Source organism: Lathyrus oleraceus, chromosome 2, assembly GCF_024323335.1.
Source record: "Lathyrus oleraceus cultivar Zhongwan6 chromosome 2, CAAS_Psat_ZW6_1.0, whole genome shotgun sequence".
NCBI classification, from domain to species: domain Eukaryota; kingdom Viridiplantae; phylum Streptophyta; class Magnoliopsida; order Fabales; family Fabaceae; genus Lathyrus; species Lathyrus oleraceus.
The window spans coordinates 220,060,636-220,078,049 of NC_066580.1; the positions used below are offsets into that span (position 1 = coordinate 220,060,636).

Genomic DNA, 17,414 nt, shown 5'->3' on the forward strand with positions numbered 1-17,414 from the left:
TTGAAGTTATTGTTGCTAATGAGCACATGGAGTTGTATCATAGGTGTCAAAGCAAACCAGAAGGGGTTATAGATTAATTTCTGGAAACTAATAAAATTCGTATTGAAGATACTATAGCTACTGAAGTTGATAAGAAGCTGAAGGCGATGAATATAGGCACCCAACCGGTGGCACAGGTCCAACCGGTCCCTACTGTATGCTGTGAAATTTGTAGTGGTCCCCACTAAACTTGTTATTGTTTTGCAACTCCTTAACAAGTGGAGGAAGTTAAATCCTTATTCCAACACGTACAAACCGGGTTGGAAAAATCATCCCAACTTCTCATGGAAAGACAAAAAAGGAACTGCTCCTCAACATGGTCAGTACCAAACTCAATATCAACAACAACAACATGCCCCTAAGAAAGATGATTGGGAAATTGCAATCGAAAGAATGGCTACCCATAATGTTCAATTTCAAGAAGAAACCCGGAACAATAAAAAAAACACCACGACATCTATAAAGAATCTTGAAGTCCAAATGGGGCAAATCGCTCAGCAACTAGCTTCGAGTTCTGAAGCACAATGTGCTTTACCTAGTGCAACCGTGACAAATCCTAGAGAGCATAATAATGTTAGCACGGTGAAAACACGAAGTTGTAAAATTGTGAAAGAAATAGTCATTGAGCCCAAGCCGGTAGTTAAGCTCCCATTCCCCACTAGAAACAAGAAAAAAGGGCAACATGAGAAAAACTTTGAAAAATTCTTAGAGTTGTTCAAGAAGCTGGAAATTAACATTCCGTTGTTGGAGGCACTCGACAAATGCCTACGTATGCCAAGTCCATGAAGGATATCATTTCTAAGAGGCGTGTCATTGACACTAACCCAATTATTCTAACTGAAACTTGTAGTGCTATTTTGTAGGGTATGAAGATTCTGATAAAGAAGAAGGATCGATGAGCTGTCACTATTCTATGTACTATTGGAGATAGGTCGTTCAACAAAGCTCTTATTGATATGGGAGCTAGTGTGAGTCTCATGCAGTGGTCTATTTCCAAGAAGCTTGGTATAGGGGTTGTGCAAGATACCAGAATGACACTCCAATTCTCCGATCATTCGGTCAAGAAACCGTATGGCATTGTTGAAGATGTTCTAGTGAAAATTGATAAGTTTGTATTTCCGGTGGATTTTGTAATTCTTGAAATGCCAGAAGATGAAGAGATCCCTCTCATTTTGGGGAGACCCTTTTTGGAGACGGGACGGTGCTTGATAAACATTGAAGAAGGAACTATGACACTGAAGGTTTATGATGAGGAATTGAAAATCGATGTTCGAAACACCATGAGGTACAAGGATGATATTTGTACCAGTCATACTATAGAGGTTCTGGATCAGGTGACAACATATGATAACCCTTTGCATACACCCCAGTCACCTTTGGAAAGTGTAAGAACAAAATTAGTTCTACAATATAATTCCAGGATTTTGATGATAACAAAGAATGAAACCAAAAATGGCACCCTAACGAAAATTCTCTAAGTGTGCAGGACTCTGAACAGCAACAAAGGAATCTGATCGTTTATCAGATACAAACTCTGATCAGATACAAAGTACTAGAAGATCAGAAGCATCTGAAGTAGAAGTGCGCTCTAAAAGTTCTGATTCTGAGCAAAACAAGACAGTAGAAAGAACCAGAAGGTCTAAAACTTCCACTGGACTTAGTTCTGATCATCTAGAAGACCAGTACTCTTAGAAGCTCTGATGTAACCTCAACGCAATCTCCTTCTAACACAGAAACTCCGAGATAACAAAGACTCTAATGAAGACTCTCCAAATCCAGAAAGAGTAACGGAAAGAATTTCTTCAAATGGAAAGGAAGTGTATTTAGAAAGAAATTATTCAGGGAGACAAATTGGTTATGGCAAGAAACGCAGAAGTAATGACATTGAATGCTCATCAAAGGCCAATATTCTGTCATCACTCCAACGGTCCTTTCACCACTATATAAAGGACAGCCTACCGCATTGAGAGATACAACAACGCACAGAAAATTCCTTACATTCTCTCTTAGTTTTTTAACGAGCTGCTGCTCATACGTGAAAAACACTTGCCTGATTATTCTGTTGTAATATTCGCTTACTCTTAGAAGCACTCTATTACAAACTTATTTTTCTAAATTGCTTTTGTTCCTCAAGTGACTCTGCGTAGTCTGTATACTTGGGAGGACTAAGAGATCACTCTCTTAGACGTTTGGTTGTATTAATCTTTCAAGATTAGTGGATTAAGTCCTTTTTGAAGGCGAAATCACCTTGGCCGGGTGGACTGGAGTAGCTTTGTGTTATAAGCGAACCAGTATAAAATTTTGTGTGTTCTTACTTTTGAAAAAGCTTTTATTTTCTAAAACAATTCAAACCCCCCTTTCTTGTTTTTCTCACCTTCAGAAAGAGTGTTGAGTTTGTCCATTCTTGAGTCGGATAAAAACGTGGACAATGGGGAATCTGAAGTGCTTGCCTTGTTGGACGCACAAACCCCATCGAAAGGATCTCGACCACGTCGGTGGGAGGATTTATGCCTACCTCAATATAGTGAGGAGAATGAAGAACCTAAGAAGGAAATAGAGTTGAAGCAACATCCTGACAATCTCAAATATGTATTTCTCGAACCTGAAGGAAAATGTCCTGCTATCATAAACCCAAGCCTTCAGAATACCTAAGAAGAAAAGCTCATCCAAGTCTTGAAAAAGTAAAAAATTGCTATTGGATGGGCAATTGAGGATTTGAAGGGTATTAGCCCCACTGTGTGCATGCATAAAATTCTCATGGAAGACGAACACAAGTCGGTAGTCCAACCACAAAAGAGACTCAATCCGACAATGAAGGAAGTGGTTCGGAAAGAAGTGGTAAAATTGTTGGATGCAGGTCTTATATATCCCATTTCTGATAGTCCGTGGGTGAGCCCGGTGCACGTTGTCCCTAAAAAAGGGGGGACCACCATAATAAGGAATGAAAAAAATGAGCTAATTCCCACGCAGACAATAACCGGTTGGCGCGTTTGCATTGTTTACAGAAGGTTGAACACGGCAACTAGGAAGGACCATTTTCCTTTGCCATTTATTGACCAGATGTTGGAGAGGTTAGTCGGGCATGACTACTACTATTTTTTAGATGAATACTCCGGGTATAATCAGATTGCTGTAGCGTCGGAAGACCAAGAAAAGACGGCATTCACATGTCCGTATGGTGTTTTTGCTTACCGAAGAATGCCATTCGGGTTGTGTAATACTCCTGCCACCTTCCAACGGTGCATGACTTCCATTTTCGCTGACATGCTCGAAAATCATATGGAAGTTTTCATGGATGATTTCTCAGTATTTAGATTCTCATTATAGTGGGAAATTCATGATCATCAAGCTATTGACAAGCTAGAGATCAAATAACAAGAGTCGCCACCGTGCTTTTATTGTTTCCAAGGGAAAAGGGAAAAAAGTACGAACAAAACCCAAAAAGTAAGAAATTTTCAAATAAAAACTAATAAAAGTCAGAGATCACAGGTAATGGGATTGGTTACACAGAGGGAAGGTGTTAGCACCCAAAGTGTCCTAGGTACTCCTAGGGAGCCCTTTTTGTGTGCATATGTATTTTGTACAAAGTGATGTTTACAAACAAATAGAATGGGGGGATGAGAAAAGAATTCATTAATCATATTTTTGTGTTTGACAAGACCTTCGGTCTTGTACCTACGTACCAACATAAAAATGAGGGATCAAAACCTCGTAGTTCGTGATACAAATTCAAAGTGGATGCGTTGATTTTAACAAAATTTAAGTTCGAAAGGCACAAAGGCCTAAAAATGGTTTGAATGAGTTAATTCTTTTTTGGATTTTTGAAAGTTTAAGTCAAGCACAGTTAAGTTTATTTACAAGTTTGATTTAGAAAAGAAGTTTGAAAATGCAATGGGATAAGGCCAAAGTTTCTATCTTTTGCAAAAGTGGTCAAAGTTTAGAACAAAAGTAGTTCACACAAAGAAGATGTTTAAAAAAATGGAGGGAGAGATTTTGAAATTAAAGAAATAGGGAGAAGATGAAGAGACTATCCTATGCACAAAAATTTAAAAGTTTAGAGATGAAAAGATCTGACCAAGTGGGTAGCAATCCAATAGACAAAAATGTCAATAGAAACCCAGAATTCCCTTGGACTTTTAGGATCAAGAAACACACAAATGCATATTTATATTATCTTGAAGAGCAAGGCATCAAATAAAGATGGCCTTATCCATGCTTATCCATTCCATGATCTTCTTCAAAAATTGCCCATGTAACAGATGAATTCCACAAGTCACAGGTTCAAAATAACAGCTTCACAATGATCATGTTGCAGATGAACTTAGAGATGTCTTCAAAGATGTATCAGATGAATTTCAAATTGCAAGTATTTGGTTAAACAAGTTGGCATTGGCCAAGTCCATTAGCATAGGAAGGTTGCCTAGATTCTAAGTCCATTTGCCCAAGATCAAGCCAACAGTCCACTCAAAAGTTTTTTAGAGTTTTTGTCATTATTATGTACATTAATGGTCAAAGATCACACAAACAAACAAAGTATACACAAACAAAATACATCACACAATATGGTCCAAATGGACAAAGTGAAAATTGCATTAACATAAACAATTAGAATGATATGAACAATTACAAATGAAATAGAGTTCTAAAAGTAAATTGCATTAAAGTAAAAGCTTGAAATTAAAAGTTAGTAGTTAGTAGGTTAGGAATTAGTATTATTTTGCTTTTGCTTTTCATTTCAAGACATTCTTTGGAGAAAACTCAACCCACTTATCACAAGCATGAATCCTTGAACCAAAACATCTTTCAAAGGAAGGAAAGAAGGCCAAGTTTCCACACAATACCATGAAAGAGGGGAGACTTACAATCTCACTAACTAGAATGCTTATGCCTTTTATGTCACAAATTTAGCGTTATATTAAGCAATCGTAATTGGACTTATGTAGAAGTCGCAACTATTTGAGGTTGGGCAACAAAATTTTGGTGTTAATGCATGTTAGAGACATAGTATAATGGACTATGCTCATGAAACATACCACACACAAAAAGAATATGCAAAAGATGTGGCATAATCTCATCCATACTCATGCCAATTTTTCAATCAACTAGCATTAGGACTTTGAGATGTCATAGGCCAAATGGAATGAATGAATGAAGAAGAGGAATGAGATGAAGTGGGAGGGGGATGAATGAAATCACAAATTGGTCAAAGGAGGACTTTTACCAAAATAATATCATTCATTCATTTTGGGAGATGGAGTGTACATTCCATCAATCCCTTAAATCCAATGATATTAATTTGAAAATGTCAAATCAACCTTGACCCAGGCCCAACAACAAGAGTCAAACATAAACAAAGTCATCATAATTGGTCAACAAATTTATTTGGCATTTATTCAATTAAAAATAATAAAATAGTGCATTTAAATCAAATAGGTTTGTCCAATTCCTAAAATCTCATCAAAACACCAAAGAAATGGCCTTGAGATTTATCATAGGTTACACAAGGTCAAAGGACCTTGGAGAAAAAAATTCATAATTTTTGGACATTTAAAAATATTTTTAAACAATTAAAAAATATGCAAAATCAATTAATTCATGAAAAATATTTATAATGATCCAAAATATAATTTTAATTCAGAATATGAAAGAGAAAAATATTTGAAATTTTTTGGTGAAAGTTGTAACACCCTTCTAAAATACCCCAATAATTAATTAAACACAAAATATAAATCAGAGTAGATATGCAATTTAAGGGTGTCACACTTGACACTTCACACCATGTTCTAAAGTAACTCGTCATGCTCATTTATTCATCAAAATAAACATTTGCATAATTCGCAGCGGATAAAAATATAACAACATGCAAAACATGTAACACATTACATGTATAGTTGTTCAGCAACCAAAAATGAAAATAAGGTAAAACATCCCGTCCCGATGTTACATCTACCAGAGCATGACCCACTAAGGAACTACACTAGACTCCAAGGACTAGCTTCTACTCAATCACTGCTCGTTACCTGAAACATAGTTGTAAGGGTGAGTTTCTCAATCGATATAATAAGCATTATAAAATATCATGTAATGCTAAGTAAATTAACACATTCATTCACCCTAATCAGATCACACCTTCAGCAACGGCAATATCAACTCATCATCACAATCATACTCAACATAAACATCAAAACACACGTATAATATTGGAATACATCCATTCATATTATACACAATACATACATTATGCAATGAGACTCCATGCATGCGGTACCGACTATTCGTGAACATATAGTTCAACCTCACCGATCAAATCCAGATACGGCTACCAAGCTCACTAGTCCCACTCATTTGAGACCTAGTGACTCACTCACTAATTCCTCACCATGGGAATTAGCTACCACCCCAAGGGCTATGCTATGCACGCTAATCACCTAGCATGCAAACATCAACAACAATCCACAATAATTCACTCACTAATTCCTCACCATGGGAATTAGCTACCACCATAAAGGCCACAATATGCAAGCTAAATCACTTAGTCATGCAACATCAACAATCATCCACAATGGACATGTGCTCACACTCTCAGCCATAAACAGTCCATTCACAATTGCATACATAATAGAGACATTCACAGCATTATGCATACACTCATACATCATCAACATATTTATCACATAATCATATCATGTCATGCCACATAATCAATCACAGTATTAGCACACTCTACTAATACCCCTACTGCTCAAAACAACGGGAAATGATCCCTATTACATCATACGCCAATATAGGCCAACCCTCAAATATGCACACCATATTTAAATATAAAATTTTCACTTTTCACACAGTGTTAACCGGTTAACGCCCTGGGTTAACCGGTTAACGCAACACAGAACACGCTTCCTGGCAATTCACAACAGTGTTAACCGGTTAACACCCTGGGTTAACCGGTTAACGCAAGACAGACAGCAATATTTCACAATTCATAACAGTGTTAACCGGTTAACACCCTGGGTTAACCGGTTAACGCAAGACAGAAAGTTGTTCCTGCGCTAACACGAAGCAGAATGCAGAATTCTCCGCATTTTCCGCCGTTGGAGGACTTCCGGACCTCCGATTCCAATTCCGTAAAAAGCTACACTTTCGGAAAATCAAGACTCATCCAATTACAGATTCAATTACAGCTTTAACATAACTTATCCCTCTCAATTTTTCAGCATTCAACATCCCAATTAGGGTCAAACCAATGGCTTATTACTACCCATCACATGTTAACCCATAATACCCATTAAACGACGATAAACCCCCCTTACCTGAGTTAATCCGGCAAATTCTTTAGCTTCAAGCTCTTCCTCTTTTCCCTTTTCTCACTTTCTGTCGCTTCTCTGGTTTTCACGTGAAAAACCCTTTTTACCAAATGGAACTCTTTATATATATTCCAACTTATTATTCTAATTTATATTATTCCCATAATAATAATAATTCCAATAATATTCCAATTATTTAATTAAATTAATAAATATATTATTAAACTTAATTTAAATAATTATCATATTTTATCGGGGTGTTACAACTCTCCCCCACTAAAAGAGTTTTCGTCCTCGAAAACATACCTCAAGCGAATAACTCCGGATAAGACTCCTTCATCTGACTCTCAAGTTCGCAAGTCACATTGCCACCTGCTGGTCCTCCCCAAGCTACCTTTACCAAAGCAATCTCTTTACCCCGCAACTGCTTCAACTCTCGATCCTCGATCCTCATAGGTGATGTTTCAACAGTCAGGTTATCTCTTACTTGTACATCATCTACTTGGACCACATGCGACGGATCAGGAATGTACCTCCTCAACTGAGACACATGAAAAACCTCATGCAAATTCGCAAGTGACGGCGGTAAAGCGATACGATAGGCTACCTCCCCTATCCTCTCCAAAATCTGATAAGGACCAATAAATCGAGGTGTCAACTTTTTCGACTTCAAAGCTCGACCAACCCCAGTTATCGGAGTAACACGAAGAAACACATGATCTCCCTCTTGAAACTCAAGTGACTTCCTCCTCTTGTCGTGATAACTCTTCTGACGACTCTGAGCAATCCTCATCTTCTCCTGAATCATCTTAATCTTTTTCGTAGTTTGTTGAACAATCTCCGGTCCAACCACAGCACTCTCACCGGACTCATGCCAACATAAAGGTGTCTGACATCTCCTACCATACAAAGCTTCAAACGGTGCCATACCAATGCTCGAATGAAAACTATTGTTGTAGGTAAACTCAATCAAAGGTAAATAACAATCCCAAGCACCTCCCTTTTCCAAAACACAAGCCCTCAAAAGATCCTCCAGTGACTGAATCGTCCTCTCAGTCTGACCATCAGTCTGCGGATGATATGCAGAACTCAATCTCAGCTTAGTTCCCAAAGCCCTCTGCAAACCTTCCCAGAACTTCGATGTAAATCTAGGATCTCTGTCCGAAACAATACTCGACGGAATACCATGCAAACTTACAATTTTCTCAATATACAACTCAGCTAATCTCTCTAACGGATAATCCATTCTGATCGGAATGAAATGAGCCGATTTTGTCAATCTGTCAACAATCACCCAAATAGCTTCAAAATTCTTAATTGTCCTCGGTAAACCAGAAACAAAATCCATACTGATACTATCCCACTTCCACTCTGGAATAGCCAACGGTTGCATTAGCCCAGACGGCTTCTGATGCTCAATGTTTGACTTCTGACAAGTCAAACAAGAATAAACAAAACTCGCAATTTCTCTTTTCATTCCCGGCCACCAAAATAACTTTTTCAAATCATGATACATCTTCGTAGCCCCAGGATGAATACTCAGGCCACTACGATGTCCTTCCTCAAGAATCCTCTTCTTAAGTTCGGTAACATCCGGAATACACACCCGATTACCAAATTTCAAAACACCATTCTCATCAACTCTGAATTCACCACCTTGACCTTGATTCACTAGAGTCAACTTATCAACCAAAAGCACATCGGATTTCTGACCCTCTCTAATCTCATCCAGAATACCACTCGTTAACTTCAACATTCCCAATTTAACACTATTGTGAGTACTCTCACACACCAAACTCAAGTCTCTGAACTGCTCAATTAAATCCAATTCCTTAACCATTAACATAGACATATGCAATGATTTCTGACTCAATGCATCAGCCACTACGTTTGCTTTACCCGGATGGTAATTCAAACCAAAGTCATAATCCTTCAGAAACTCTAACCATCTCCTCTGTCTCATATTCAGCTCTTTCTGATCAAACAAATACTTTAAACTTTTATGGTCACTGAAAACCTCAAATCTTGACCCGTACAAGTAATGCCTCCATAACTTCAGAACAAATACCACAGCTGCCAACTCTAAATCGTGTGTCGAATAGTTCCTCTCATGAACCTTCAGTTGTCTCGAAGCATAAGCTACAACCTGCTTACTCTGCATCAAAACACCACCCAAACCCAACAATGAAGCATCACAGTAAACCTCAAATAGTTCCGACGGACTCGGTAATATCAGAATAGGAGCAGTAGTTAACCTTCTCTTTAACTCTTGGAACCCTTCTTCACATTTTGAGTCCCAAACAAACGCTTGCCCCTTTCTAGTCAACATCGTCAACGGTAACGCCAACTTAGAAAATCCCTCAATGAATTTTCTATAATAACCTGCAAGTCCAAGAAAACTCCTTATCTCAGAAACTGACTTTGGAGCTTCCCACTTAGATACCGCTTCTATCTTAGAAGGATCAACAGCAACACCACCTCTTGAAACCACATGACCAAGAAAACTAACCTCTTCTAACCAAAATTCACACTTAGACAGTTTAGCAAATAACTTCTTTTCTCGTAGAACTCCTAAAACCACTCTCAAATGTTCAGCATGCTCTTCTTCAGATTTCGAATACACCAAAATATCGTCAATAAACACCACAACAAACTTGTCTAGGTACGGATGGAAAATCCTATTCATATACTCCATAAATACTCCAGGCGCATTAGTCACACCAAAAGGCATTACAGAATACTCATAATGTCCATACCTTGTTCTGAAAGCAGTCTTCTGAATATCCTCAGTTTTCACACGTATCTGATGATATCCCGATCTCAAATCTATTTTGCTGAACACACTCGCACCAACCAACTGATCCATCAAATCATCAATCCTCGGCAAAGGATACCGATTCTTGATCGTCACTTTATTCAGTTGTCTGTAGTCCACACACAACCTCATAGTACCTTCTTTCTTCTTAACCAATAACACTGGTGCACCCCACGGTGACACACTCGGACGAATAAATTTCTTATCCAACAGATCTTCTAACTGACTCTTCAATTCAGTTAACTCAACAGCAGACATACGGTACGGAGCTATCGATATCGGCCTAGTACCAGGTACCAAATCAATCGAGAACTCAACTTCACGCTCTGGCGGTGATTCATGCACTTCTTCAGGAAACACATCAGGAAAATCACACACCACGGCTAGATCGCAAATCACCAGTTTATCTTTAGCCTCCAAAGTCGCTAACAGCATAAACAACTCTGCCCCATCTGCTACTGCCTCATTCACTTGCCTTGCTGATAGAAACAAACTCTTTCCTTCCTCAATCTCAGGAAAGATCACAGTCTTATCAAAACAGTTGATATAAACTCGGTTAAACACCAACCAGTTCATACCCAAGATAACCTCAATCTGCACTAGTGGAAGACACACGAGGTCCATCCCAAAGTCTCTACCAAAAATACTCAAAGGGCAATTTAAACAAACTGAAGTAGTAGTCACTGAACCCTTCGCAGGAGTATCAATCACCATACTTCCATGCATCTCAGATATCTCTAATTTAAGTTTCACAGCACAATCCAAAGATATAAAGGAATGAGTCGCACCTGTGTCAATAATAGCTACAAGAGGAAAGCCATTAATATAACACGTACCTCGGATCAAACGATCATCTGCAGAAGTCTCAGAACCCGATAAAGCAAAGACTTTGCCTCCCGACTGGTTCTCTTTCTTCGGCTTAGGACACTGTGGACTGATATGACCCACCTCTCCACAGTTAAAACAAGTCACAGTCTTCAACCGGCACTCTGCAGCCAAGTGACCACCTTTTCCACACTTGAAACACTTCTTCTCATTACTGGTACACTCATGGATACGATGTCCAGCCTGACCACATCTGAAACACTTAGCAGGGGCACTAGAGTCTCCCCCACTAGGTCTCCTCATCCCACTCTGTCTCTGGAAACCTTTGCCAGCTGCATACGGCTTCCCACGATCATTCTGATTCTTGCCTTTCCTATCAACCCTTTGCTGATAGCTCTCTGCTCTAGCCTTGGTATCCTGTTCAAAAATCCTGCAACAGTCAACCAAATCAGAAAACACTCTAATCCGCTGATACCCAATAGCCTGCTTGATCTCGGGACGTAACCCGTTCTCAAACTTCACACATTTTGAAAATTCCCCAGTAGCCTCATCATAGGGAGTGTAATACTTCGACAGCTCTGTGAACTTAGCAGCATACTCAGTAACAGACCGGTTGCCCTGCTTCAATTCTAAGAACTCTATCTCTTTCTTTCCTCTGACATCCTCTGGAAAGTACTTCCTCAGAAATCTCTCTCTGAACACCGCCCAAGTGATCTCAGCATTCCCAGCAGCTTCCAACTCAGTGCGGGTGGCAACCCACCAATCATCTGCTTCCTCTGACAGCATATGCGTACCGAACCTGACCTTCTGGTTATCGGGACACTCAGTTACTCGGAAGATCCTCTCGATCTCCTTCAACCACTTCTGAGCACCATCTGGATCGTATGCTCCCTTGAACATTGGAGGATTGTTCTTCTGGAACTCACTCAGTTGGCGAGCAGCTCCCATTCCCACAACATTCGGATTCCCTCCAAGTACTCCAGCTAGCATACCCAGAGCCTCAGCAATCGCCGCATCGTCTCTACCTCTTCCAGCCATCTCTATTCTGAGTTAATCCAACAACTAAAACAATAAGTACTGATAGGGTTACACAACACCTATCCCATACAGGGAAACAGAATAATTACGACTCGACTCGACCGACTATGCTCTGATACCACTAATGTAACACCCTTCTAAAATACCCCAATAATTAATTAAACACAAAATATAAATCAGAGTAGATATGCAATTTAAGGGTGTCACACTTGGCACTTCACACCATGTTCCAAAGTAACTCGTCATGCTCATTTATTCATCAAAATAAACATTTGCATAATTCGCAGCGGATAAAAATATAACAACATGCAAAACATGTAACACATTACATGTATAGTTGTTCAGCAACCAAAAATGAAAATAAGGTAGAACATCCCGTCCCGATGTTACATCTACCAGAGCATGACCCACTAAGGAACTACACTAGACTCCAAGGACTAGCTTCTACTCAATCACTGCTCGTTACCTGAAACATAGTTGTAAGGGTGAGTTTCTCAATCGATATAATAAGCATTATAAAATATCATGTAATGCTAAGTAAATTAACACATTCATTCACCCTAATCAGATCACACCTTCAGCAACGACAATATCAACTCATCATCACAATCATACTCAACATAAACATCAAAACACACGTATAATATTGGAATACATCCATTCATATTATACACAATACATACATTATGCAATGAGACTCCATGCATGCGGTACCGACTATTCGTGAACATATAGTTCAACCTCACCGCTCAAATCCAGATACGGCTACCAAGCTCACTAATCCCACTCATTTGAGACCTAGTGACTCACTCACTAATTCCTCACCATGGGAATTAGCTACCACCCCAAGGGCTATGCTATGCACGCTAATCACCTAGCATGCAAACATCAACAACAATCCACAATAATTCACTCACTAATTCCTCACCATGGGAATTAGCTACCACCATAAAGGCCACAATATGCAAGCTAAATCACTTAGTCATGCAACATCAACAATCATCCACAATGGACATGTGCTCACACTCTCAGCCATAAACAGTCCATTCACAATTGCATACATAATAGAGACATTCACAGCATTATGCATACACTCATACATCATCAACATATTTATCACATAATCATATCATGTCATGCCACATAATCAATCACAGTATTAGCACACTCTACTAATACCCCTACTTCTCAAAACAACGGGAAATGATCCCTATTACATCATACGCCAATATAGGCCAACCCTCAAATATGCACACCATATTTAAATATAATTTTTTCACTTTTCACACAGTGTTAACCGGTTAACGCCCTGGGTTAACCGGTTAACGCAACACAGAACACGCTTCCTGGCAATTCACAACAGTGTTAACCGGTTAACACCCTGGGTTAACCGGTTAACGCAAGACAGACATCAATATTTCACAATTCATAATAGTGTTAACCGGTTAACACCCTGGGTTAACCGGTTAACGCAAGACAGAAAGCTGTTCCTGCGCTAACACGAAGCAGAATGCAGAATTCTCCGCATTTTCCATTGTTGGAGGACTTCCGGACCTCCGATTCCAATTCCGTAAAAAGCTACACTTTCGGAAAATCAAGACTCATCCAATTATAGATTCAATTACAGCTTTAACATAACTTATCCCTCTCAATTTTTCAGCATTCAACATCCCAATTAGGGTCAAACCAATGGCTTATTACTACCCATCACATGTTAACCCATAATACCCATTAAACGACGATAAACCCCCCTTACCTGAGTTAATCCGGCAAATTCTTTAGCTTCAAGCTCTTCCTCTTTGCCCTTTTCTCACTTTCTGTCGCTTCTCTGGTTTTCACGTGAAAAACCCTTTTTACCAAATGGAACTCTTTATATATATTCCAACTTATTATTCCAATTTATATTATTCCCATAATAATAATAATTCCAATAATATTCCAATTATTTAATTAAATTAATAAATATATTATTAAACTTAATTTAAATAATTATCATATTTTATCGGGGTGTTACAAAAGTCCCATATTTTTTGGATCAATATTGAATTTAATATGAATTATTGAAAATAATGCAATTAAAATAAAAAATCAGAATATCAAAAATACGTCGACCATATGATATCCCTCATTAATTGAAGTGGCAGATCAGATGGTCCCTAGCGCGCGTTCCAGATGGTCTTGAGTCAACAGCGCTGCACATGTGGTAATTAAAACCAACGCTCAAGATTGAAACAAAAGGAATGGATCATGTGGTTCAGATACTTGCCAACGCATCGCCGAAGCCAAAGCTCCGGTCATCTTCTCTGGTGGACCTCACCGGACTGGTCCACCATCAACCATCACCAAAATGAAAAACAAGGATATGATCTTAAAGAAAAAATGGCACTGAGCTCGAATCTGACCTCAATTCACTCTAACTCCAAGTATATTGAGAGATACATGGAGTTGAAATTTGAGGTACATGAATTGAGTTGCTTCGATTTGGCCTCAAAGTAACTCAATCTTCTTTCCTACCTTGGTAGGACTTCAGACAACCAAAGAATCAATAGAATTGAGCAAGAATTTGAGAGAATCGAAGAGTTCAAAATTTTTGGAAAAGACCATTAATGGAGGTCTGAATTCAATTGATTTTGATCTTGCTTGTGCTTGATCTCACTTCACTTGCTTGCAGAAGAAGGATTATATGCTTGAAAGGCTATGGATTCCTGGAGATTTGAATTTCAAAACAGTGGAAATTCAGCCTCAAATTCAAGAGAATTTCTCAGGCTTATCCTTTGCAAAGTGAGGGTTTGAGATGGGGGATCAAAGCTGGCACGAATGTGTGTGAATTTCGGAGCAATTAAAGCTCTATTTATAGCTGAAACAGTTGATAATTGCACACTTCAAATCACTTTCCAATTTTGGCAAATGGTGGTGCAAGGGTGGATGGGCGCGCACATGCCCATGAAATGATTGCTTGAGGTCCACAAATGAATATTGGATGTTCTGAATTAAGCTTGGATTGGAAGGCAAGTGTGCATTGATGTTTGAAGTTTAATCCTTGCCAAGTGATATCACCCTGTTTATGTCATGCGCAACCTATGCATTTGTTGTCCAAAATGAATGAATTTGAGCTCTTTGGAAAGGTGAGATCAAGAGAAACAACTTTAGTGTTCAACACTTTTTCATTTGGAGCTTGTAACTTGGAGAAATTTTAGGTGGAAATTTGGAAATGTTTGACATATCAAAATTTTTCTAAGTGTCAAGCCATATGTCTCAATATTCCACCTTGCTTAACTTTTTATATGAGCTTCAAATGAGAAAAGTGTCTTCATCAAAGTTGTATCTATCTTATAGACCTTCAAAATGGTCACCAATTCATGTCATTTGGATTTGAAATGATAGACTTATGCATTTTTGAAGTTTGGAAAAATCACTAGATCAATGGTATAGGTCAAAAGGGACCTATAATGTAACCTCATATCACGTGCTCAAAAAAGTTGAATTAGCTCGCACTCCAAACACCAAAGTTGAAGTAGACACGTTGAATTTGATTGTTCCACTTGGAAATCCTTCATATCATAAAAATTGAGCAAGTTATGGCCTTGGGAAATGGACTTTCAAATTAGGGTTTAGACAAAGTGACCTATAATGTTTCAACATAGAAAATTATTTTCCAAGAAAAACTAGCTCTAGGTATAAACATGAAAGATGTTTGGAATGTCATTTAGAGTAAGTTTTCTCTTGAAATCATTTTCATATGGTGAAAAGTGTAGGAGATAGGGTCCAGGGAGGCCCAATTTTTGATTAGATGAATCCATCTGGCCAACCACCATCAACCAACTTACTATCTTCCAAATTTCTTGACTTTCTTACCTCATGGTAGATCATATATGCATAAGATGATGAATTTTGAAGTGTCCCTTGAGAAATTTGATCAATTGGTGAGATAGCTTGTTGGAGAAGTTACTCAAGATACCCAGTCAAACTAGGGTTTCCAGGGCAAATCGCCCTCAAACTCTTGAAGAAAACTTGATCAATATAACATGTAGGAATCAATGGAGCTCATATACGATGCTCATAACCATTCTTGGATCAATTCATGGTTGTGCTCTTTGTCATGAGGGTCTCAAACCCTAGATATGAACTTGATAGATCAATGGAGATGATGCCCTACCTACAAAGGAGTTAGGCAAAGCAAAGACATATTTTTGGTATTTTGGTTAGTGAAATGATAAATACATGTATGATACAATTACAAAATGCTTGGTGATCTCTCCCAAAACAAACCCAATGTAAGAGGGGTAAGGAGGATGCCAAGGTATGATCCCAATGCTAATGCTTATGATGGAATTACATGAGGGATCTTAGGGTCAAAATTGGGTCTTACACTCATTTGATAACTATTTGACTAATCTCTCTCTTGTTTTAGACAGGTTCTAGAAAACGAACCTCATTCTGAATTGGGAGAAATCTCACTTCATCGTGCGTGAGGGAATAATGTTGGGTCACAAAATTTCTTATAAGGGAATTGAAGTTGACCAAGCAAAAGTGGAAGTGATCTCTAAACTCCCACCCCCGGTGAATGAGAAGAGTATCAGGAGTTTCTTAGGACACGCAGGTTTTTATCGCAGGTTCATAAGAGATTTCTTTCAAATTGCTAAACCGCTAACCACTCTGTTGGTTAAAGATAAGGCGTTTTTCTTTAACAAAGAATGCACCATGGCCTTTGAGACATTGAAAAGCAAGTTGATTTTTGCACCTATTGTTATTGCCCCCGATTGGTCTCTACCATTTGAGATCATGTGTGATGCTAGTGATATTGCTTTATGGGCAGTCTTAGGACAACGAAGAGTGAAGTTATTACATGTCATTTACTATGCTATTCATGTGTTGAACCTGTCACAGATGAACTATTCAACCACGGAAAAAGAGTTGTTGGTCGTGGTTTACGCTTTTGACAAGTTCAGGAAGTATTTATTGGGATCAAAGGTTGTAGTGTATACGGATCATGTCGCTTTGAAGTATTTGTTCGCTAAGCAAGACTCTAGGCCGAGACTCCTTATGAGGATCTTACTCCTCCAAGAATTTGATGTCGAGATCCGAGATAAAAGACGGTGTGAAAACACAGTGGCGGATCATCTATCCCGCATGTGACCTATTGAAGAAACAGAAGAAAAGAGACCGATAAAGGATGAGTTCGCTGATGAACACATCCTCGCTGTTATCGGTATCCCGTGGTTCACAAACTACACGAATTATTTGGTGGAGGGTGTAATCCCCAACGGTTTTGATTCTAACAAAAAGAAAAAGTTTGTTCAAGATTGCAGGTTTTACTTGTGGGATGACCCATTCCTATACAAAAGAGGAGTGGATGGGCTGGTCAGAAGATGTGACCCGGAGGAGGAGCAAAG

General features: G+C 38.7%; 1 protein-coding gene across 1 annotated transcript; it reads left to right on the forward strand.

The window, feature by feature from the left end:
- The first annotated feature begins 995 nt into the window (after positions 1-995).
- On the forward strand, positions 996-16,493 carry LOC127122654 (uncharacterized). The gene is made up of 2 exons (XM_051052955.1): positions 996-1,373; positions 16,437-16,493. The coding sequence occupies exons 1-2, from the start codon at positions 996-998 to the stop codon at positions 16,491-16,493; spliced, it is 435 nt and encodes a 144-aa protein (XP_050908912.1).
- Positions 16,494-17,414: the final 921 nt, after the last annotated feature.